The sequence below is a fragment of the Sus scrofa genome, chromosome 12 (genome assembly GCF_054392235.1).
Source record: "Sus scrofa isolate SSC_HxYL_T2T_F1_AM1 chromosome 12, Sscrofa_HxYL_maternal_Yorkshire_Landrace_v2.0, whole genome shotgun sequence".
Lineage (NCBI taxonomy): Eukaryota > Metazoa > Chordata > Mammalia > Artiodactyla > Suidae > Sus > Sus scrofa.
Genome location: NC_139394.1, coordinates 60,402,574 through 60,427,944, shown reverse-complemented (window position 1 = coordinate 60,427,944; position 25,371 = coordinate 60,402,574). Strand labels below are relative to the sequence as shown.

Sequence of the window (25,371 nt, the reverse complement as noted above, 5' to 3'; positions counted from 1 at the left end):
TGTCTAAAGGAAAGAATTTGAAATCAGCAATCTGCTAAGCAAAATTGACGATGAGCAGGCGGTAGAAATTCAACTACAGAAGAAGATCAAAGAGTTGCAGGTGAGTCATCACACCTCTATTTGTTTCTGTACCCAAAGCCCTGAACTTTAGATGAGTTCCTGTTAATGTGCTGCATCTCTGCCAGGCCCGCATTGAGGAGCTTGAAGAGGAGATCGAGGCAGAGCGGGCCTCCAGGGCCAAAGCAGAGAAGCAGCGCTCCGACCTCTCCCGGGAACTGGAGGAGATCAGCGAGAGGCTGGAAGAAGCCGGAGGGGCGACGTCAGCCCAGATTGAGATGAACAAGAAGCGCGAGGCCGAGTTCCAGAAGATGCGCCGGGACCTGGAGGAGGCCACCCTGCAGCACGAGGCCACAGCAGCTGCTCTTAGGAAGAAGCACGCAGACAGCGTGGCCGAGCTGGGGGAGCAGATCGACAACCTGCAGAGGGTCAAGCAGAAGCTGGAGAAGGAGAAGAGCGAGCTGAAGATGGAGATCGATGACCTTAGCAGTAATGCAGAGACCATTTCCAAAGCCAAGGTACACACTACTATCCTTAAATGAGGGTAATCAATAACCTATAAGAACCTCCATCACTCTGTCATTAAACACTGTTTGTAGGCACTGATCTCAAGTTTTCTATTATAATATATTCCATTCTATTCCATTTTTTTAAATGCTGGATATGACTAAGATTATTTCAAAATCTACCTTATGCAAGTGTCAGTATCCAGTACCACTGAGATAAACGAATAAGCCCCAATAATGACCATTTTAGGAACATTTTGCACCCACCATGCTTGACGTCTAGCATGTTCCATAGAGTTGGTGCCATAAGTTCCTACTCACACACAATATTCTTAAAAATATTTTAAGAATCATGTGTTGGAGTTCCCTCTGTGGCTCAGTGGTTAACGAACCCAACTAATATCCATGAGGACGTGGGTTCGATCCCTGGCCTTGCTCAGTGGGTTAAGGATCCAGCATTCCTGTGAGCTATAGTGTAGGCCGCAGGTGCAGCTGGGATCCCTCATTGCTGTGGCTGGGGTGTAGGCTGACAGCTACAGCTCCGATTCAACCCCCAGCCTGGGAACATCTATATGCCACGGGTGTGGCCCTAAAGAGACAAAAACAAAAAACAAAAAGCAAAAAAAAAAAAAAAAAAAAGAATCAAGTGTTAACATCTTTTTACTGCATTCAGTATCTTGTCTTTCACTGCCACACATCCCGTAGGGAAACCTGGAGAAGATGTGCCGCACTCTAGAAGATCAAATGAGTGAACTTAAGACAAAGGAGGAAGAGCAGCAGCGGCTGATCAATGACCTGACGGCTCAAAGAGCGCGCCTGCAGACAGAAGCTGGTAAAGCTTTGAGTCCTGCAACTATGTCCTAGACTAAAGCAATTCCAGGAGTTTGAATTAACAGCAATACTACCGTATTAAAGAGGGGTAAACAACCTACCAGAATTTGCTGAGCAGATAAGAAAAAAAAAAGAAAGAATCAGCAGACTGGTTTACTTGTTATACTCCTACAGAGATACTGCTTTTTAAAAAATCTCTACTTCTAGCCAGTTCTGTAACTATTTAGAATTAAATAAAATATATATTTGTCATATATTTTATATATATATATATATATACACACACAAACATTAGGCTTATTTGTTTATGCTGTTAACAATTCTTTCGCTCCTCTGATCCTTAGGTGAATATTCACGACAACTGGATGAGAAAGATGCTTTGGTCTCTCAGCTTTCAAGGACTAAACAAGCATCTACTCAGCAGATTGAGGAGCTGAAACGTCAGCTAGAGGAAGAAACTAAAGTAAGTTTTACCAAAGATCTTCTTGGCTAATCAAAACTAAACATGTTTTTCCACAGAAAAGAAACTCATGGACTTGGAGAACAGACTTGTGGTTACCAAGGAGGAGGAGAAGTGGGTTGGACTGGGAATCTGGGGTTAACAGATGCAAACCATTGCATTTGGAGTAGATAAGCAATGAGATCCTGCTGTATAGCACTGGGAACTATATCTAGTCACTTGTTGTGGGGCATGATGGAGGATAATGTGAGAAAAATAATGTGTATATATACATGTGTGTGTGTGTGTGTGTGAGAGAGAGAGAGAGACTGGGTCGATTTTCTGTATAGTAGAAAAATGACAGAACACTGTAAACCAACTATAATGGAAAAAATAAAAGTCATTAAAATAAATAAATAAAAATTAATGTGTTCAGTTAGGTTCCACTTTAAGTGTATAAATTAAACTGAAAAAATAAATTTAAGTCACTAAACTTCTCCTTCCACAGGCCAAGAACGCCCTGGCCCACGCCCTGCAGTCCTCCCGCCACGACTGCGACCTGCTGCGGGAACAGTATGAGGAGGAGCAGGAAGCCAAGGCCGAGCTGCAGAGGGCGCTGTCCAAGGCCAACAGCGAGGTTGCCCAGTGGAGGACCAAGTACGAGACGGACGCCATTCAGCGCACCGAGGAGCTGGAGGAGGCCAAGTGTGTACCGTGAACTCTGGAGGCGGGAAATGACATGGCTTCCTAGCTGCCCAATTCAGCAACTCCCTGAAACGGCTGTGATAATGAGGATGCTAACATGACAACAGCAGAAGCTAACATTTACTGAGTGCATACTATGTGTCAAATGCTACTATATATTAACTCATTCAGTGTTCGTAGCAATGTTATGCTGCATTGTTATTGGTATACATACTTTACAGGTGACGAAATTGAGACTAGGAGAGATTAACCAACCAACACAAGAGTATATAATTAATACATAGTACAGCTGGGATTAGGACCGACATTCTGATTCCGGAGACCACCTTCTTCAGTACTGTAGCACAAAGACAGATCCCTTAAAACTCATGTTGGAGGCCACCAAACCATGCATAATATCCAGGGTGAGTCAGAATAGAGTAAAGCCTTAGTCTGAGTACAGACCAAAGGAGACTTTCAGGTAGACCTTCTAGAGCATTAGGGCTAAAGTTTTTTGTGTATATTAGGCATGTACAGTTGGCACACAATTGAGTAAAGCAAGAATGTAGACAATTCAGAAGGGAAAAAAAAAAACCTGCCTTTGCTAAGAATGCGTGAACTGTCCTGATTTATTGATCTATTTCTTTCTCTGGTGAGAGACTGTTCAAATATTTAGCATTAGAATAAACTGGCTATTTTTCTCTAGGGAAAAAGTATACAAGTAAAATGAAAAGTCTGAGAAAGAAGAATATACCCAATATATTTGTGCCCAATAAAGTACCTAGTTAGTCTCAAATCCTTTTTGGAATGATATGAGATATATAAATCAATCAATAAAATTACCCTGGCTAATCCTTCTCCATATCATACTCAATGAGAAGCCATGAAAATCCTGAAATCTTATGCAGTAAAGTACATGCCAACTCCAACAATAACCCCTAAGAATGCAAAAACAAAAAGGACTAGTGGAGTTCCTGTCATGGCTAATAGGAAGCAAATCTGACTAGTATCCATGAGGATGCAGGTTTGATCCCTGGCCTTGCTCAGTAGGTTAAGGATCTGGCATTGCCGTGAGCTGTGGTGTAGGTCGCAGACACGGCTCGGATCCTGAGTTGCTGTGGCTGTGGCACAGGCCAGCAGCTAGGGCTCCGATTGGCCCCCTGGCCTGGGAACTTCCATATGCCACGGGTGCAGCCCTAAAAAGACAAAAAAAAAAAAAAAAAAAAAAAAGGGCTTGAGTTCACTACTTTGGATCTTTTCATAGTTGATCAATCTAGAACCGTGTTCTGACTACCACAGTTTTGAAAACCATACTACTTGACATTATAGAAATAGGACCACGAAAGGGGGCCCAGGAAGTTATCACTTTCCCTTATTCCTGACCTCTTTCCTTAAATGCCTGGTTAACTTTTCAGGAAGAAGCTAGCCCAGCGTCTGCAGGAAGCTGAGGAACATGTAGAAGCCGTGAATGCCAAGTGCGCCTCCCTTGAGAAGACTAAGCAGCGGCTCCAGAATGAGGTCGAGGACCTCATGCTCGATGTGGAGAGGTCCAATGCTGCCTGCACGGCTCTGGATAAGAAGCAGAGGAACTTTGACAAGGTAGCCCCAGCCTGCTCAAACTCCATCGGTGTTTTACTTTGTCTCCCATTCTCCTTCCATCAGCTGACAATTTACCACTTTTCAGGTCCTATCAGAATGGAAACAGAAGTACGAGGAAACTCAGGCTGAACTTGAGGCCTCCCAGAAGGAGTCCCGTTCACTCAGCACTGAGCTGTTCAAGGTCAAGAATGCCTACGAGGAATCCCTGGACCAACTTGAAACGCTAAAGAGGGAAAATAAGAACTTGCAGCGTGAGTGCTCTTGAACTTTCCTACCCAACCTGGCCCTGGCAAGACCTATGCTGCATCAGTCTGACCACTTCTCCCTTCGGTTCACCCACAGAGGAGATTTCTGACCTCACGGAGCAGATTGCAGAGGGAGGGAAACAAATTCATGAATTGGAAAAAATAAAGAAGCAACTGGAACAAGAGAAATGTGATATTCAGGCTGCCTTAGAGGAAGCAGAGGTATATATGATGATGCCATAGGAGGAAAATCAAAGATAAACAGTGGTAAAAACACTCAGTGGGCAATGGTACTATGAGATGGATCCATTATTACACAGCAGGTGAGAATCTGAACTCATATAATCCTGGCGAAGGGCAATTTGGCAGTAATTATCAAAAGTCTTAAAAATGTAATACCATGTCCTGTAAATTTTATTTCTAAGAATCTATCCCAAGAAAATTATCTTAAATGGAGGTAGAGCTTTAAACACATGATGTCCAATCCCAAAAACAAGGTGAAGCAAACTACAGAACACCCGTAGTTGTACATATATGGGGAGATATTTATGGCAGAGAGTAATTTTTAAAGCAGGGCACACATTTGCATATACAATATAATTCTGTCATGAGGAGATAGCTATAAATAAGGGGAAAACTAGAAAAATGTACCCCATTAAAATTGTGTCTCTGAGTGGAAGCACAGAGGAAATTTTTCTTTTTTTATAAATCACCCCATATTCTACAGTGAACATATATTTTATAATTAGATATATATAGAGAGAGACATTTTTAAAACTGAGAATTTCTACAATAGGATTTAGTATATCACACATGAACATTTTAAGTTATAAAACAGATTGAGAGTTCCTGCTTATTATACACAAGTTTAATCATGTAATTTTTGTTAGTACTTGTATGAATAATATGCATCTATCACTTTATACTTTACAAAGCACCCTTATGACAGAGCTGCCCCATAAAATCCACAACTGAATAAAAGGGAAATTTCCCTAGTAGGCTCCTGGAAGTATCGTATTGCACTCTGTAAAATTAGACGAACTCATATCAGCAAGAGTTTGGCTCACAAGGAAATATACTCCAGAGAGCCAACTCACTTTCCATGATTAACTGATCACTATTTAATTAAGGCATCGCTTGAACATGAAGAGGGAAAGATCCTGCGCATCCAGCTGGAGCTGAACCAAGTCAAAGCCGACGTTGATAGAAAAATTGCCGAAAAAGATGAGGAAATTGAACAGCTGAAGAGGAACCACATTAGAGTGGTAGAGTCCATGCAGAGCACGCTGGATGCTGAGATCAGGAGCAGGAATGATGCCCTGAGAGTCAAGAAGAAGATGGAAGGAGATTTGAATGAAATGGAAATCCAGCTGAACCATGCCAACCGCTTGGCAGCAGAGAGCTTGAGGAACTACAGGAACACCCAAGGCATCCTCAAGGTAAATGCGTCCACATTAACTGCTCAGACAAGTCAGGGAGGTGACCCATCTTCCATTCATCACAACGGCTTCTGGTTAAACTATCCATTTTTTTTCTATTAAATTATAAACTATACAGTTCATAGTATGGAGGTAGCTAAATTAAGTACACAGAGTATAATATTAAAAAACATATATTGTGTACAAAAAAAGAACATACACACACACACACACACAAAACAGAAGCCCAGAGATAAGCTATGATAGGAGGGAAATTACAAAACTTTGATACCAATAGGCCTGAGGTTGAGTCTTGGTTTTTGTCACTTGCCAGCTGTGTGACTTTAGGCAAGTTATTTAACCTCTCAGAACCTCTGTTTCTTCTACAAAATACAAATGAAACCACCCTCTACACAGGGTTACTTGTGACAATCGAGTGCAGTAACAGATGTCAACCACTGGGTAAAGCGTATGGAAAACGCTCCATACCTGATAGACACTGGTGACTTGCACGTGAAAAATAACAGTTGATGGCATACACACAACAAGAATCTGTCTCCTGATAATTCTCTCTCACCTAAGCTGGTGACATCACCATTTCGACGCTCATTCACATCCTCCTCAGAGTGTCCAAGGCCCTCTATTAACTTAACAGGACACCCAGCTCCACCTGGACGACGCTCTCCGAGGCCAGGAGGACCTGAAGGAGCAGCTGGCCATCGTGGAGCGCAGAGCCAGCCTGCTGCAGGCCGAGGTGGAGGAGCTGCGGGCCACTCTGGAGCAGACGGAGAGGAGCAGGAAAATTGCAGAACAGGAGCTTCTGGATGCCAGTGAGCGAGTCCAGCTCCTGCACACCCAGGTGGGACTCTCACATCAACAAATGCTGACATATTGTGAAGCAATGAATCAGGATTATAACTGGAAGCACTCCATTTTTAAAAATATGTATATATGTTAAAGGATGGGGGATATGCTTTAAGATATTGATTGTAATTATCTTGGAGTGATGGGACCTTAGCTGATTTTTTTGATGGGCATTCTTTTTTGTCTTTTTTAGATTTTCTACCAAAAAGGAGCAAGGGTATTACTTTTATATTTTAAAATGAAATTTAATTCTAGATTATTTCAAAAACCATGATGTGGAATAAAACTGAGTAAGGATTCCCATTGACTTCAAAATCTGGAACTATGTCGAGTAGCCTCATCAGGAGTGCTTCGGCACTCGGCACTGCTATGTTTACTGTCCCTGTGCCTTGCAGGACATTTATCATTGCTGACCCGCCTGGGCATGAAATTTAGCAGCCCAGGTCATTGTGACAACCAAAAATATCCACCTCAGACGTTTCCAAATATCCACTGAGTTGGTCTTGCTTTCCCTAGAGAACCACCAGGTTGAAATCATAAGAAAATGTTTTCTTAACAGTCATTCAGTATTCCCCAAGGGAGCAAGCCATTCAGGTTAACAGACTATATTCCTTCTAATTGAGAAACTCTCACTGCCAGGCTCTCATAAAAATAATCTATTCTTTTCTAATGTTTCCAACCTTTAAAGGAGAGCATACTGGTGATGTCTGGTTGACATATAATTGAAAAAACAAGTAATTAATATAGGCATTCTCGAACCTCCAAACTCCTTATGCATAAATCAAATGGATGTAGGGATAGCGTGGGACGGGGGGGACCAACCTTACCGATGATTAACATTTTGCACTGAACAAATATTTAAAGTTTAGTGAAATGTTGCCATTAGGTCCCCTGCATGAGCCAACAAGTAAGACACCGGTAAAATCCCAACTGTGCAAACTGTAAGTCTTACGAATTTCCACTATTTTTGACAGAACACCAGCCTGATCAACACCAAGAAGAAATTAGAAAGTGATATTTCACAACTCCAGAGTGAAGTGGAAGAAGTAATCCAAGAGTCACGCAACGCAGAAGAGAAGGCCAAGAAGGCCATCACTGATGTGAGCAAGATGAGCATCTGTTTATAGCAATACATGTGTGTTACCTGCTATTTTTGAGTTTCTTTATTGCCCTGGTTTATTTACTAATTAGGCAGCCATGATGGCCGAGGAGCTGAAGAAGGAGCAGGACACCAGCGCCCACCTGGAGCGGATGAAGAAGAACCTGGAGCAGACGGTGAAGGACCTGCAGCACCGCCTGGACGAGGCGGAGCAGCTGGCCCTGAAGGGCGGGAAGAAGCAGATCCAGAAGCTGGAGGCCAGAGTGGGTCTCTCAATCCCTCTGAATCTGGGAAGGGAAAGGGGCGCTCCTCTATCCTTCTCTCTTCTTATATACTGACTCCCGTCCCTCTCCTGGGGCTGGGGACAGCCACCCAATATCTTCAGTAGGTCCCAAGTTAATTAATATCCCTCCAAGACTGACTATATAAATATCTTTCTTGATTGTAGGTACGTGAACTTGAAGGAGAGGTTGAAAGCGAACAGAAACGTAACGCTGAGGCTGTTAAAGGTTTGCGGAAACATGAGAGAAGAGTAAAGGAACTCACCTACCAGGTAAGGGGAAGAACTTACTGGACTATCCAGACTTCCTGCCCAAAGGGAAATTAAAAACCTGGTGATGGTTTATGTGGCATTCACAGACAGGAACACATTAACTTGATCTATACAAGCGGCAAATGATGTAACTGCTTATCACAGACCCTTTCCTAAGCTAGGAAAATCAGGAAGACCTTTAGATAAATAGCACAAGCAAGGAAAGAATATAGGTTTCAAAGCCATATCAACTGGTATTAGTCCTGGTTTGGCCTCTCTTACTTTTTCAACTTGGATAAGTTACTTAACATTCTACACCTTAATTGAAGAACTCGCGTCATGGCTCAGTGGTTAATGAAGCCGACTAATACCCATGAGGACGAGGGTTAGATCCCTGGTCTTTCTCAGTGGGTTAAGGATCCAGCATTGCTGTGAGCTCTGGTGTAGGCTGCAGACAAGGCGCAGATCCCAAGTTGCCACGGCTGTGGTGTAGGCCAGCAGCTATAGCTCTGATTTAACCCCCTAGCCTGGGAACTTCCATATACCATGGGTGTGGCCCTAAAAAGACAATAAATAAATAAATAAATAAACCTTAACTCATCACCTATAAGAGAGAATGATAACATCTACTCACCAGAGTAGGGAGGTAAGGATTGGAGATATATGTGATTCTCCAATATAGTACCTGCACACAGTGGGTGTTTCACAAGAGCGGCCACTGTTACTACCATGAAGGAAGCCTCAGAGTTGACTGTGCTTTCCCCAGGCCCACCTGCCATCTCACCAAAGTGATTTATTTTACCACCTACAGTAGTTTTATTTCATTGGACTGAATGCAGACCATTTTTTTCGAACTTCCAGACTGAGGAAGACCGCAAAAATATTCTCAGGCTGCAGGACTTGGTAGATAAATTACAGGCGAAGGTGAAATCATACAAGAGACAAGCTGAGGAGGCTGTAAGTATCTTTAAACCCTTAAGGGAAGAAGAAAACTTCTTTTAGGGTACAGGATGTATTAAGAGAATGTGTTAATGAGAAAAAAAGAGACAAAAAATGTCAATCATATTTTAAGAGAAATGATATAAACATAAAGTTATCCCAACTCCTCATTATAGATTAAGACTTCAAGAGGAAATATTTTTATTATTAAGCAATTTGTGGGGGTTGGAGGAAAACAAGAAAGTTCCAAATAAACTACCTTACTTGATAGTTACAAAGAATATCCAGTAGAACATCTAATTAACACCGCAATAAATACTCCTCTCCTTCTAGAAAGCCACAAAATCAGGTGTTCCCAAAACTCAAACATAAATCTTTTACCCCCGCTGACCCCTTCACTCACTACCAGTGTTATCAGCAGGGCTCACCCCTGCGCGTTTGCTATAGCACATTAGGATTTGCTGCGAGATTCTCCACTTCACTTTTCCTGGTCCTTCCCCACTCTTCCAGACACAACAGAGTGGGTACGAGGTAAGGAAAGGGAACACAGAAGGGAGAGACACAAATGGCACTAAGTCCAACCAACAGAGGACTTTCTTCCTAGCCCCATTTCCCCCCCATCTCTGTCTGTATCCGTCATCAAAAATACACGGCAAAAAAAATTTTAAGAGGCATTTTCCTGAAGTTATAATTTGACCTTGCACTTACTTTCTAAACTCCATGAGCATACATGGGTCTCCCCTCCTTTCCATCAGTCCACACATCATAAATGAATTTCACACATATACAGGGTTGTGTAATGAGCTTATGTCTTCTGTTTCAAAATCATTTCTTCTTTCATTTTTTTAGAGTAAAAAATATAATTGAAGTTATAACTTCTGCCTGGATTTGAAGTCAGATATGGCAAACAGACCATAAGAAGGAAATATCTGAGTTGAGAAAATAATACCTTTTGGTCACAAGTTCAGTGAGAACCACAAAGTCTAATTGTCACAACTTTATCTCCACTCTTAGGAGGAACAATCCAACGCCAATCTTGCCAAAATCCGCAAGCTCCAGCATGAGCTGGAAGAGGCCGAGGAACGGGCTGACATTGCTGAGTCCCAGGTCAACAAGCTGCGGGTTAAGAGCCGGGAGATCCACCCAAAAGTCAGTGCAGAATGAACATATCTGCCTGATGCTGCCAAGGGGCTACAGAAGGCACAAAATGTGCTATTCTGGGTCACTTGCTTTGTCAGGTCCTACTCTTAACGTTGAAAAAATTAAAACTACAGTGAACTTCTAAATTGAACCAAACTCACTTTTTTTTTTCTTTTTTTTCTTCTTTCTGGCACCAGCGTGCAGCAGCTTGGTGTGGGATCTCAGTTCCCAGATGACAGAATGAACTTAGGCCATAGTGGTGAAAGCACTGAATCCTAACCACAAGACCACCAGGGAACTCCCCAGACTGTCATTTTTTATTTCCAAAATTATCTGTTCTCAAACACAGTTCTTACTTAGCTATCATTTAATACTATATATGGCTCTGCAGAACATTCAATATTTGTACCTCCTGGCACCACCAGCTTCCCCTTTCCCATCTCCATTTCCACCTCTACAACACAGGTACCCACACGCAGAGACACATACAAAATTATCTTCTGCTCTTTTGCTGAACCTGATTCTACCATGTCTCTCTAGATTGTTACAAATTGCTAAGAAAACCACTCCCTGAGGCTACCCCTTCAGAGAGGACCCACTCGTGTATCCACTCCACAAGTTGGAATTGAGCACCTATTATGTGCTGGCCTCTGTTCTAAGTTTACTAGGTATTACAATGAACAAAGCATAGTTCCCACCCTCTGGGAGCTTATATACCACAAGGAGAGAAAGGCAGTCAACAAATAAGAAGCTGTGTCACACAACAGATGATAAGTACTAGTGAGAAAAAAAGTAGGAGAGAGGCAGTTAGCACTCTATAGAAAGTAGTCAAGGAAGGCTTCTCTAAGAAGGCATTTGAGTGGAGACCTGAAGGAAGCAAGAGGGTAAGCCATGAGATTAACAAGGCAGAGCCTTTCCAAGGGAAGGAACAACAGAAAATGCAAAGGCCCTGAGGCAGGATTAGTTTGGTAGGTTGGGAAGGAGGCTAGCAGGGTTAGAGGAGAATGAGCAAGATTGTTACAGCAAAAGAGAGGTATCTGGAGCCCAGAGATCCTGTAGGGCCTGAGGCCACCTCAGGACTTTTGTCTTTACTCAGAAAGAGATGTGAAATCTTTAGAAGGTTTTGACCAGAGAAGTGATATTAGCACATTTTTAAAAAGAATCACTCTTACTGCTGTGTTGAGAACAGACTAAAGGGGATAGAGGTGGAAACCAGGAGACCAGTTAGGAGTTTACTGCAAAATAAAAGATTAAAAAAAAAAAAAAGCCTGTGGCTTGGACCAGAGAGATGGCATTGGGAGATGACGAGAACTGGATGGATTCTAGATGTACTGGGAAGGTAGTGCACGTGGGGTTTTCTTTTCTTTTTTTCTTTTTAGGGCCGCAACTGTGGCATATAGACGTTTGTGGGCTAGAGGTCGAATTGGATCTACACCACAGCCACAGCAACACCAGATCCAAGCCACATCTGTGAGCTACACCACAGCTTGCAGGAACACCAGCTCCTTAACCCACTGAGCAAGGCCAGGGACCAAACCTGCGTCCTCATGGATACTAGTAGGGTTCCTAACCCTCTGAGCCACAACAGGAATTCCACATGGGGTTTTCTGATACATTGGATGGATAAGTGGGCCAGAGAAAGAGAGGAAGAAGAGGAAGAACTTATGAAAAGAGGAAGAACAAGACAAGATTCAATGCAGTATAAACACAAGGAGTTTTGTTTCTAGAAAGAGAGATGGCAATAGAACAAAATGCAATGTAGACAATAAATGTATTTTGTGTACTTGTGTCCCTCTTCCACCTCCTACCATCCACTCTCTCCTGTCCTCAAACCCCTATCAGCCTCATTCCTTTACAGTATAAACCACACAGGCCACAGTCTCCAAAAAAAAAAAAAATTAAATTAATAACAACAGTTTAAAACAAAAAATTCAAAACACGCTCCTAAACAAAATTTTGGATAGACGAGGATACCAAAAACATAATCCTAAAAACTCCTAGAAGTAAACATAAGAGTAAATTTTTGTGACCTTGGTTTACACAAAAATGTCTTAGCAACACCAAAAGCACAAGCCAAGAAAGAAAAAAAAAAAAGATAAATTAGATTTCATCAAAATCCAGAGTTTCTGAGCTTTGAGAAACACTGTTAAAGAGAAGGAAAAAACAAGCCACCAACTGAGAAAAAGTATTTGCAAATTATATCCCTGATAAAGAACTTGTTTCCTGCATATATATATATTAAAAAAAAAAAAAAACTAATGCCAAGTAGTTATACTGAAAGCCACACAATCATCTCAATAGATCCAGAAAAAGCATTTGACAAAGTCAACATCCATTCACGATAAAAACACTTACCAAAGTGGGTATAGAGGGAATATACCTTAACATAATAAAAGCCATTTATGACAAACCCAGAACAAATATAATACTCAATGGAGAAAAGCTAAAAGTCTTCCTACTAAATCTGGAAAAAGACAAGGATGCCCACTCCCACCACTTTTATTCAACGTAGTATTGGAAGTCCTAGTCATAGCAGTCAGACAACAAAAAAAATAAAAGGTATCCAAACTGGAAGAGAAAAGGTAAAATTGTTACTGTATGCAGATGACATGACACTATATACAGAAAATCCTAAGGACTCCACACAAAAAATACTCAAACTGATCAGCATTCAGCAAAGTAGCAGGATACAAGATTAACATTCAGAAATTGGTTGCATTTCTGTATACTAACAATGAAATATTAGAAAGGGAATATAAAAATACAATACACCTTTTCAAATCACACCTCAAAAAATTAAATACCTAGGAATAAACTCGACCAAAGAAGTGAAAGACATATATGCTGAGAACTATAAAACATTAATCAAGGAAATTAAAGAAGATCCAAATAAATGGAAAGATATTCCATGCTCCTGGGCTGGAAAAATTAATATTTTAAAAATGGCCATACTACCCAAAACAATCTACAGATTCAATGCAATCCCTATCAAATTACCCATGACATTTTTCACAGAACTACAACAAACAATCCAAAAATTTATATGGAACCATAAAAGGCCCAGAATTGCCAAAGCAATCCTGAGGAACAAAAACCAAGCAGGAGGCATAACTCTCCCAGACTTCAGGCAATATTACAAAGCTACAGTAGTCAAGACAGTGTGGAATTGGTACCAAAATACACATCAGACCAATATGGAACAGAATAGAGAACCTAGAAATAAACTCAGACACCTACGGTCAATTAAGCTTCGACAAAGGAGGCAAGGATATAAAATGGGAAGAAGACAGTCTTTTCAACAAGTGGTGCTGGGAAAACCAGACAGCCAAATGTAAATCAATGAAACTGGAACACACCCTCATACCATGCACAAAAATAAACTCAAAATCGCTTAAAGACTTTAATGTAAGACAAGGCCCATCAAACGCCTAGAAAAGAACATAGGCAAAACATTCTCTGACATCAAGCATACAAATGTTTTCTTAGGTCAGTCTCCCAAGGCCACAGAAATAAAAGCAAAAAAAAAAAAAAAAAAAAACCAATGGGACCTAACCAAACTGACAAGCTTCTGCACAGCAAAGGAAACCATAAAAAAAAAAAAAAAAAAAAAAAAAAAGACAACCTATGGAATGGGAGAAAATAGTTTCAAATGCTGCAACTGCAAGGGCTTAATCTCTAAAATACACAAACAACTTATACAACTCAACAGCAAAAAAAACCAAAAAAACAAAAAACAAACAAACAAAAAAAAAAACCCAATTTAAAAATGGGCAAAAGACCTAAATAGACATTTCTCCAAAGAAGATATACAGATGGCCAACAACCACATGAAAAAATGCTCAACATTACTAATTATTAGAGAAATGCAAATCAACACTACTATGTAGTACCACTTTACACCTGTCAGAAGGGCCATCATTAACAAGTCCACAAATAACAAATGCTGGAGAGGGCATGGAGAAAAGGGTACCCTCCTACACTGTTGGGAATGTAAACCGGTACAACTGTTATGGAAAACAGCATGGAGATACCTCAGGAATCTAAATATAGAACTACCATATGACACAGCAATCACACTCTTGGGTATATATCTGGACAAAACTTTCCTTGAAAAAGACACATGACCCCAATGTTCATTGCAGCACTATTTACAATAGCCAAGACATGGGAACAACCTAAATGTCCATTGACAGATGAATGGATTAAGAAGATGTGGTATATATACACAATGGAATACTACTCAGCCATAAAAAGAACAAAATCATGCCATTTGCAGCAACATGGATGGAACTAGAGACTCTCATACTAAGTGAAGTCAGAAAGAGAAAGACACTTATATCTGGAATCTAACATACAGCACAAATGAACCTTTCCACAGAAAAGAAACTCATGGACTTAGAGAACAGACTTGTGGTTGCCAAGGGGGCAGGGGAGGGATGAACTATGAGTTTGGAGTTAACAGATACAAATTATGGCATTTGGAGTGGATAAGCAATGAGATCCTTCCATATAGCACTATACTAGTTACTTGTGTTGGAACAAGATGGAGGATAATGTGAGAAAGAGAATCTATGTGTGTATGTATGACTGGGTCACTTTGCTGTACAGTAGAAATTGACAGAACACTGTAAATCTACTATAATGGAAAAAATTAAAATCATTTTTAAAAAAGAATGCAGCACAGGCAAAAAAAAAATCTAAAACTTCAATAGAGAGAAAACAAATCACCCAATTTTTAAAAAGGAAAAAGATTTAAACAAACATTTCACTAAAGAAGACATACGGAGAGCAAACAGGCGCATGAAAAATGCTCATCAGCATGAGTCACTAGAATAATAATTAAAACATAATGAGACAGCACTACACAGCTATTAATTATAATGGCTTTAATACTCTTTAAACATGTACAGTATGTTATACATCAATTATACCCCATCAAGCATTGGCCAAGATGTAGAAGAATACATCTGCTAGTGATAATGTAAAACAGCACAACCACTTTGGAAAACAGTTTGACAGCCTCTTAAAAAGTTAAGAAATTATTCATTTGCTCCATTCATTCCACTTCGAGGTATTTAGTCAAAAGAAACTGAAAATACATGTCCATAAAAAGACCTGAACACAAATATTCACAGCATATTTATTTGTAATAGCTCAAAACTGAAAACAATCCAAATATCCATCAACAGGTGAATGGATAAACACATGGTGGTAAACCCATATAATATAATACTACTCACTGACAAAAAGAAACTATTTACACACACACACACACACATAAAACATGGCTGGATCTCAAAATAATTATGCTGAAAGTCATCAGACCAAAAAAAAAAAAAAGTGTAGACTCTATCATTCCACTTATATAAAATTCTAGAAAAGAGAAATTAAACTATAGTGACTGACCAGTGGTGGATGGGGAGGTAAGATTTATGGGAGGCACAGAGGACAGCAGGACATAATACGAAGGACTAGAAGGAAACTTTGAAGGATGATGGACCTGTTTCTTGATTCAAATGATGGTGTCACAGTGTCTACAAATGGAAATACTCTTTAAACATGTACTGTGTGTTATACATCAATTATATCCCATAAAGCTGTTAAAATTTTTTCATTGGAGGAAATACTATAATTACAGTGCTTTGGAAAAATAAAAATTAGGACACTGTATGTCAAACTTTAAAGCCTGAGTTATAATTTTTGATAGGAATTATAACAAATCTATTTACCACTTTGGGGAAAATTAATGTATGTACTATTTTGATTCTTTCAGATCATTAATAAGGTATGCTTTTTAATTTACTTAGATTTTCTTTGATTTCTTTCAACCTTGTTTTATAGTTTCAAGTTCTGTCCAGCATACAAGTCCTATACATGTTTTGTTAGATTTACACCTAAATTTTTTTCCTTTTACTTTCTTTCTTTTTTTAAAGGAATTGTAAGTGGTATTGTATTTCTAATTTTGGTGTCCACATGTTCATTGCTAGCATATAGCATATAGAAGTACAACTGATTATCTTACATGCTAAAACTCTATTGAACTCACTTCAGAGTTCTGAGTTTTGGGTGAAATTCTTTGGGATTTTCTACATAGACATTATGTCTTAGAACACAACCTCTTAAAGTGAATCTAAGTTAATTAAAATGAAGTCTAAAATTAGGTAGTAAATTATGGGGGAAAAGTATGATCAGGAGCTCATCTTAAAAATCAAGCCAGACGACAGGACACCATCAAACTCCTAGAAGAAAACATAGGCAAAACACTCTCTGACATCAACATCATGAATATTTTCTCAGGTCAGTCTCCCAAAGCAATAGAAATTAGAGCAAAAATAAACCCATGGGACCTCATCAAACTGAAAAGCTTTTGCACGGCAAAGGAAATCAAAAAGAAAACAAAAAGACAATTTACAGAATGGGAGAAAATAGTTTCAAATGATGCAACCGACAAGGGCTTAATCTCTAGAATATATAAACTTATACAACCCAAGCAAAAAAGCCAATCAATCAATGGAAAAATGGGCAAAAGACCTGAATAGACATTTCTCCAAAGAAGATATACAGATGGCCAACAAACACATGAAAAAATGCTCAACATCGCTGATTATAAGAGAAATGCAAATCAAAACTACCACCAGATACCACCTCACACCAGTCAGAATGGCCATCATTAATAAATCCACAAATAACAAGTGCTGGAGGGGCTGTGGAGAAAAGGGAACCCTCCTGCACTGTTGGTGGGAATGTAAACTGGTACAGCCACTATGGAGAACAGTTTGGAGATACCTTAGAAATCTATACATAGAACTTCCATATGACCCCACAATCCCACTCTTGGGCATCTATCCGGACAAAACTCTACTTAAAAGAGACACATGCACCCGCATGTTCATTGCAGCACTATTCACAATAGCCAGGACATGGAAACAACCCAAATGTCCATCGACAGATAATTGGATTAGGAAGATGCAGTATATATACATAATGGAATACTACTCAGCCATAAAAAAGAATGACATCATGCCATTTGCAGCAACATGGATGGAACTAGAGAATCTCATACTGAGTGAAATGAGCCAGAAAGACAAAGACAAATACCATATGATATCACTTATAACTGGAATCTAATATCCAGCACAAATGAACATCTCCTCAGAAAAGAAAATCATGGACTTGGAGAAGAGACTTGTGGCTGCCTGATGGGAGGGGGAGGGAGTGGGAGGGATCTGGAGCTTGGGCTTATCAGACACAACTTAGAATAGATTTACAAGGAGATCCTGCTGAATAGCATTGAGAACTATGTCTAGATACTCATGTTGCAACAGAAGAAAGGGTGGGGGAAAAACTGTAATTGTAATGTATACATGTAAGGATAACCTGACCCCCTTGCTGTACAGTGGGAAAATAAAAAAAAAAAAAAATCAAGCCAGGAGTATTTCAATAAGTCCATTTTCTCTTATACTTCATAAGATTTACATTAAAACTGCACCTCTGCAAATTTTTAGAACAAAGGGTGAATCAGCGATGGATTTGGGAGGAAAGTAATATAGTTCCCACAATCTTATATATGGCATTCTTTTTTTTTTTTTTTTTTTGTCTTTTTGTCTTTTTGCCATTTCTTGGGCTGCTCCCACAGCATATGGAGGTTCCCAGGCTAGGGGTCTAATCAGAGCTGTAGCTGTCGGCCTATGCCAGAGCCACAGCAACTCGGGATCCGAGCCACATCTGCAACCTATACCACAGCTCACAGCAACACTGGATCTTTAACCCACTGAGCAAGGCCAGGGATCAAACCCGCAACCTCATGGTTCCTAGTCAGATTCGTTAACCACTGAGCCACGACGGGAACTCCTATATGGCATTCTTTATGTTTAATTTTTGCAATACAATCATAGAGAAAGTGTTTTTTTGCAAAAAAGTGTGTGATCCCTTCATTGATATTTGTAAGGGCTTTCCTAATCCTTTGATCCTTAACTCATTCTCTTGAAACAATTATTAGATCATCATTTTTGTACATTTTTGGTTCTTTAATTATTAATTAGTTCAATGCTCACTATATCACACCAGCCAACGGCTTTGCAAAATTCAAGTGGATTTTTAATACCACTTTCATCACCACCATTAAATTCTGCAAGTTTTGCAATGTTTGTCATCTTATTTTGCAGTCATCTTGCATTGATTAGTGTATAATTACAATGTCTGATGAGCACTATCATGCAATAGGGTATAACAAATCTGACACTACATTAGACCTGTTTCTTTTACTTAAATCTTGGTATTCTATTGCTTTTGTTACAAGTTAAGAATGTTGCCTATAGCCTGAAATATACAGGATAGCTTATTCTCAAGGCTCTGACCTTTAAAGGTATAACACTTTTCCATTTATATAGAGATAAAAAGTTGCAGAACAGAAGATAACATTTGTACTGTTGGAGGTTTACAGGAACATAGTGACTATGAGCTTGGACTTGGTAACAATTATTAGTGAGTACTTCTTGTTTCCTTATACAATAGCATTAGTAGAGACTCTAAAAAAAGGCATTCCACTACTGCAAACCTTAAAACATCCATCACCTTTGCCTAGAAAGCCTATTCTATAAATTTCATAATGATATGCATAAACATGCATGCACATGTATAATAACATATGTAAGAGAACAAAAGATTAGAACACCCTAAATGTCCCAAAATAGAACACTAATTCAATAAATTACAGTACATTCATAGGAGGGAATAATATGTAACTATCAAAATTCATGATATAGAAGAATTCCATAACCTATTAAGTTTTAAAGGCAGAATAGGAATTCCCACTGTGGCTCAGCAGGTTAAGAACCTGACCTAGTGTTGGTGAGGATTTGAATTTGATCCCTGGCCTCATTCAGTGGGTTAAGGATCCAGCCCTGCCACAATGGGAGCATAGGTCACAGATGCGGCTCCTTTCCGGAGTTACCATGGCTGTGGCTTGGGCCTGCAGCTGCAGTTCTGACTTGACTCTTAGCCTGGGAACTTCCTTAGGCCACAAATGCAGCCATAGAAAAAAAGGCAGAAAACCATGCTTACAGGCTGATATCTCAATTGTGTATTTGTTTAAACACATGTGTTTTGGAGTTCTCTTGCAGTGCATTATCACCGCAGTGACTTGGGTTGCTGTTGTGGGGTGGATTCGATTCCTGACCTGGGAATTTCCACACGCCACAGGTGTGCCCATAAAAAGAAAAAAAGAAATAAATAGGCTTTCCCATTGCGGCACAGTAGGTTAAGAACCAGACTGCAGCGGCTGGGGTCACTAAGGAAATACAGATTCAATCCCTGGCCCAGCACAGTGGGTTAAAGGATCTGGCTTTTGCAGCTGCACCTAGGTCACAGCTGCAGCTCAGATTCAATCTCTGGCCCAGGTATTTCCACATACCACAGGTGCAGCTATAACAAATATAATTCATTCATTCATTAATCAATTAAAATGTGATTTTAAAAAAAACTGAGTTCACAAACACGGGGTGGAGGGAAAGGTGTAAAAGGACTTAAACCAAATTTAGGTAGAGATTACCTCCATCCTAAAATTTTTAGGAATGATTTAAATTTTTCCTTCAGTATGCTAGATTATATTTTTCCATCTTTCTACAATGTGTACCTTACTTGTGGACTTTTTTTAAGGGCCATAGTTTTAAAATTCCTAAATAAAAGGAACCTGCTGCTTAAGCAGACTTCATATCCACTTTTTCTCAAAGACAGGGGTGCAACTGACAATGGAAAGGTGAGAGGAGGGGGTCATTTGATGAATGAGACCATTAGCACAACTGCTAAAAGCTGCAGCCTTTCATCCACGCTTTCAGTAAGGATTAACATTCCAGGGCTAACACAGCAGCTGTCAGAGAGCAAACCTAAATTCTGCCTTCTGGCTGTGACAGAGGTTTGGGCACCTGTTACACACACCCGTGTCCCCAGGCACCTTCCCTCAGGACGTCATCGGTCAGATTTCCCTAAGTGGGAAGCAGAAAAATCAGCTGTGGGCAGATGGAAAGAACCCTACTTAAGGATGGAACTTACTGGCCTGATTCCTCCCTCCTGGCTCCAAGGGCCACCAAGATGCTACGTCCGGAGCCCGCGAGAGAAGAAGAAAACCTCTTCGCTGATGAAGGAGAAAAACATTCCCCTTGGGGAACACACCCAAACCAGGGCTTTTCTTAGATTACAGTGGCCTGACCTTCACAGCAGGCCAGGCTATTTTCTCAGCTCACACAAACTATAGCTTATGGCTCCCTTCACACCCACCCCCCAAAACTGACATCCCACCACAGCCGGAGCCCTCAAATTACGAAAAATGTTGTTAAGAGTATGGATGGGAACAGCAGCACTTCTTGAGCAACAGAATTCTAATTTTTTCCCACACATCCTGAAAAATAATTCAATGGAGTCCCACAATTTTTAGCATCCAAAACAAAAGGAGTCAGCCCATTACACAGGCACATGCATACGCAAGGTAATAACATGCCTATAAATGCCCTGAAACACGTCAAATGTAGCTGGGCAACTTAAGAAGTTTCAAAAACGCCAAAATTGTTCGAAAATTTCAAAAATGTCCTAGTCACGTCAAGAGCCGGGCGTCCGAATCCCCTCACCACGATGACGGATTTCACGCCCGCCCACCACACGCGGCGACGACGCTCTGGAATCGCCAAGTCGACGAGGAACCCCTTCCTCCTCACAAATTCTCCCTGGAATCGCAAGTCGACGAGGAACCCCTTCCTCCTCACAAATTCTCCAGCGCACACTCACCGGCCAGGTCTCGCCGCCGTCCCCGGGCTGCTCCCCAACCGGCTGCTCCCCAACCGGCGGCTCCCCCGCCGCGGCGCCACCACTTCCGGCCTTTCCCTCCCGCCAGCGCGCTCCTCCCGTGATGCCCTGGGGCGCACCGGAAGGAACCCTCACCTCCCTGGGAAATTGAAGCCTGGTGTCTCTGCGTGCTTGTTGGGTGTTCCAAAGCCCACAGTTGCTGATTTCTCACGTGTTTTCAGTACTGGGATCCACCCACCCGCCCACCCCTCACTAGATCACAGGCCTTTGGAGAGAACCAACTTTTTATCCTCAGTGTCTGGAGCAGTGTCTTCATCAGCTCTTTGTTACAGGAAGAGACCATGCGCCCTGAATTCTCTTTGACACAAGGAAGCAAAGCTGAGTAGGAAAAGAAGGGATAATAATAGGGCCAGGCCTCAGCACAGAATAAGGAAGAGTGATGTTTCCTTTATACTAACAGCTGGCATTTAAAACCCTAAGTCCTTCCCTCAGTTTTGCAAGGCTCTAACCATCTGGCCCCTGGCTACCTCTGCCACTTCATTCCTTAGTACTGTATCCCTGGCTGCTTTCATCCCTGCCCTACTGGCCTTTATTCTGTTCCTGGGTAGGCACGATCCCCTCCCAGAGCCTGTGCATTTATTTCCTCTGCCTGGAATACTGTCCCCCGTTGATATTCTCCTGGCGTGCTCCTCCACTTCAAAGTGTCTGCTCAAATATCACCTCTTCAGAGAAACTTCCCTTGATCCATTTATTTAGACACAATACAACCACTTTTTCTTATCCTAATTTTCCTTTCCTTCAGAGCATTTATTACTAATTGACATTAGATATTTGTTTCCTTATTATCTTCTCCCCCTCCACACACACAAATAGAATCACCATGAGGGCAGAGGCTTTGCCTGTTTTGTTCCCAGCACTTAAAGTCCTCCCAGCATGTAGTAAGCCTTCAGTGAATGTTTGATGAATAAACAAATGAATGAGGGCATGCTCCATGTTACCAGCTCTGAGCATTACAGCTTCAAAATTAGCAATTCTACATGTGAATTTCATCACCATCCTGGCTTGGTGAGAGATCTCAAGCTGGTTCCAACTAACCCCATCTTGGTCAAGTTTGAGGATTTTGCCATCATACTCCCCACAACCTTCCGATGAGCTTATCCAGTTTTTTCCAGGACTGTCCCAATGTTAAAACTGTAAGTCTCAGGAATCTCTTCAATTCCAAGCAAACTAGGAAGGCTGATCGCCCTGCTTTGAGGTCTCCAGCCTCCATCTTCCTTGTTTTGTTTTATTGTTGTGTGTGGTGTTGAGGTGGAGAGGGGTGACTTCAGAGTGTCCTGGGCCATGTGAACAGGAAATTGGCTATATGTACTGAGTAGGATGGGATGCTGGGGATGGACAATAGGCAGGGGTCAGCTGGTGGGCCTTACCAAACAGTAACAAAAAAGACATGAAAAAAAAAAAAAAAAAACAACATAGACTTTGTTCTGGCTTTCAGAGCCCCCGGCACTGGCAGTGGTTGCTACATTCTCTAAAGAAACCTCCTGGTTTTGGAGTTCCCATTGTGGCTCAGTGGTTAATGAATCCGACTAGGAATTATGAGGTTGTGAGTTTGATCCCTGGCCTCGCTCAGTAGGTTAAGGATCCCACGTTGCTGTGGCTGCGGCTGTGGTGTAGGCCGGCAGCTATAGCTCCAATTTGACCCCTAGCCTGGGAACCTCCATACGCCACAGGAGCGGCCCTAGAAAAGACAAAAAGACAAAAAGGAAAAAAAAAAGAAACCTCCTGGTTTTCTAGCCTCAGTTTCTCCTGTTGACATGGCCTCACCCACTCTGAGTCACTTTCAAAAAGTAGCCTTTTGTGCATTCATTTATTCAGTTGTCATGAGAAGCCTATGAGTTAGGCTTATCCCCATCTTATGGATGAAGAAACTGAGGCTCAAAAAAGTTGAATAAGTTGCCAAAATTCACAGTTTAAATAGTGAGGTCAGGATTTTTTTTTTTTTTTCTTTTTAGGGCGGCACCCGTGGCATATGGAGTTTCCCAGGCTAAGGGTCCAGTCGGAGCTACAGATGCTGGCCTAAACCACAGCCATAGCAACACAGGATCTGAGCTGAGTCTGCGACCTACACCACAGCTCATGGCAACTCGGGATCTTTAACGCACTGAGCGGGGCCAGGGATTGGACCCGAAACCTCATGGTTCCTAGTTGGATTCGTTTCCGCTGCGCCATGACGGGAACTCCCGTGAGGTCAGAATTTGAACCCCAGTATTCTGACTCAAAGTCCACTCTTAGTCACTACATTATCATGTAAATAGACATTTGGGCTATGCCTATCAAAGGGCATAATTTTTTTAGGATACATGGTTTTGGAACCCAACAGTTAATATTAAAAGTTAATGATCATTGACAACAAGGTCCTACTGCATATCACAGGGAACTGTATTTAATATCCTTGATAAACCGTAACGGAAAAGATACAGAGGGAGTTCCCATTGTGGCAGCAGAAACAACTCACCAGTATCCAGGAGACAGAGGGTTTGATAACTGGCCTCGCTCAGTTGGTTAAGGATACAGTGTTACCATGAGCTGTGGTGTAGGTGGCAGACGCAGCTCAGATCCTGTGTTGCTGTGGCTGTGGCGGAGGCAGGCAGCTAAAGCTCTAATTTGACCCCTAGCTGGGTAACTTCCATATGTCGTGGTGTGGCGCCAAAAAGATAAAAAAAAAAAAATAGAAAATTTTAAAAAGTAGGAGTTCCCGTCGTAGCGCAGCAGAAACGAATCTAACTAGGAACCATGAGGTTGCAGGTTCAATCCCTGGCCTTGTTCAGTGAGTTAAGGATCTGGCATTACCGTGAGCTGTGGTGTAGGTCACAGACATGGCTCAGATCCTGTGTTGCTCTGGCTGTGGTGTAGGCCAGCAGCTACAGCTCTGATTAGACCCCTGGCCTGGGAACCTCCTTATGCTGAGGGTACAGCCCTAAAAAGCAAAAATAAAAATAAAATAAAAAGTAATTGATCATGTTTTTCTTAGTTCCAATGAGGCTTTGAGCAACCGAAGTAACAAAAACACAACTTATAGGCAAAAAAGGGCAAATGACAGAGACCCTAACTCTCACAGGCTTCAGTCACGTGTATGAGGCCAGATAGGGAAGCCTCCAGTTTACTGAGCAGACCTAGCTGGTAGAATTTCTTCTCTGAACACAATGTTCCCAGGCTACGCACACAATCTATGTTTTTGTTGTTGTTGTTTTTTGATTTTTTTCCAGAAAAGGATGCCTGGTTTGTGTGTAATTCTGAGAAGCATGTATAATTCTGAGAGCATTTGTGTCTTACAGGATCTTGCAAAGCCAGAAGCAGCTGTCTTGTAGTGAAAAGACAAGCTGGACTTGGAGTTAAACTGGACTTATTCTGGCTCCCACGCTGTCACTTACTAGCTGTATGACTAGTCACGTAAACTTGCCAAGCCTCAGTTTTTCTACCTGTAAAACTGATAAATCTATTTCCTCGTTGATTGAAAGAAAATCAGTTTAAATAATTGTCTAGATGACCCCCCCAACAACTTCTTGATTTGCAAAATTTTAGTGTATAAATGGTAGCAGTGAAAAAGGTTATATATTGCACTTGAAAGAGTTCCGTGGTGTTCCTTGGTGGCTCATCAGGTTAGAATTCCAGCACAGTCACTGCAGTGGCACAGGTTTGATCCCTGGCCCAGGAACTTCTTCATGCCATAGACATGGCAGGAAAGAAAGAAAGAAAGAGAGGAAGAGAGGGAGGAAGGAGGGAGGAGAAGGAACAAAAAAGAAAGAAAGAGAGGAACGAAGACAGAAAAAAGAAAAAAAGAAAAGAAAGAAAGAAAGAAAAAGAGAAAGAAAGAAAAGAAGGATGGAAAGGGGAAGAGTTCTGAGCTAGCTCTCTTGTGTCTGAGAGTAGAATGAGAAAGAGTCTAATTAATTAACATTAATGAGGAAACTTTCCAGAACTTCAATTTCTGATTCTGTAAGGTCAGGGTTAGATTAGGAAACATTCAAGGCCTCCTCTAGTTCTAGAATCTAATATTCTCACTCAATTTTTAATTGTGATTAAATATAAATTTGTCATCATTCATTAATGTACCTGTCCTGTGACTTTGGCCCAGAAATTTCTGATCCTGGCTGGGGAAATCCTTGCTGCTTTCTGAAATTTCATCTGTTACATAAGCTCTTTGACGGTTGTGAGGGGTAA

The 25,371-nt window shown here is 41.1% G+C and overlaps 1 protein-coding gene across 4 annotated transcripts in view; it reads left to right on the top strand.

Moving 5' to 3' along the window:
• Positions 1–10,499, top strand: part of MYH8 (myosin heavy chain 8) — a 31,871-nt gene extending 21,372 nt beyond the window's left edge. For all 4 annotated transcript variants that reach the window (XM_084986168.1, XM_084986167.1, XM_021066270.2 and 1 more), the window contains 15 exons: positions 10–100; positions 186–575; positions 1,269–1,395; positions 1,739–1,857; positions 2,342–2,538; positions 3,933–4,116; positions 4,202–4,367; positions 4,459–4,583; positions 5,492–5,800; positions 6,435–6,638; positions 7,618–7,743; positions 7,835–8,005; positions 8,191–8,295; positions 9,136–9,231; positions 10,228–10,499. In XM_084986168.1, coding sequence (XP_084842294.1) covers positions 10–100; positions 186–575; positions 1,269–1,395; positions 1,739–1,857; positions 2,342–2,538; positions 3,933–4,116; positions 4,202–4,367; positions 4,459–4,583; positions 5,492–5,800; positions 6,435–6,638; positions 7,618–7,743; positions 7,835–8,005; positions 8,191–8,295; positions 9,136–9,231; positions 10,228–10,377 — 2,560 coding nt within the window. In that variant the 3' untranslated portion in view covers positions 10,378–10,499. The remainder of the gene's footprint in view (positions 1–9; positions 101–185; positions 576–1,268; positions 1,396–1,738; positions 1,858–2,341; positions 2,539–3,932; positions 4,117–4,201; positions 4,368–4,458; positions 4,584–5,491; positions 5,801–6,434; positions 6,639–7,617; positions 7,744–7,834; positions 8,006–8,190; positions 8,296–9,135; positions 9,232–10,227) is intronic.
• Positions 10,500–25,371: the final 14,872 nt, after the last annotated feature.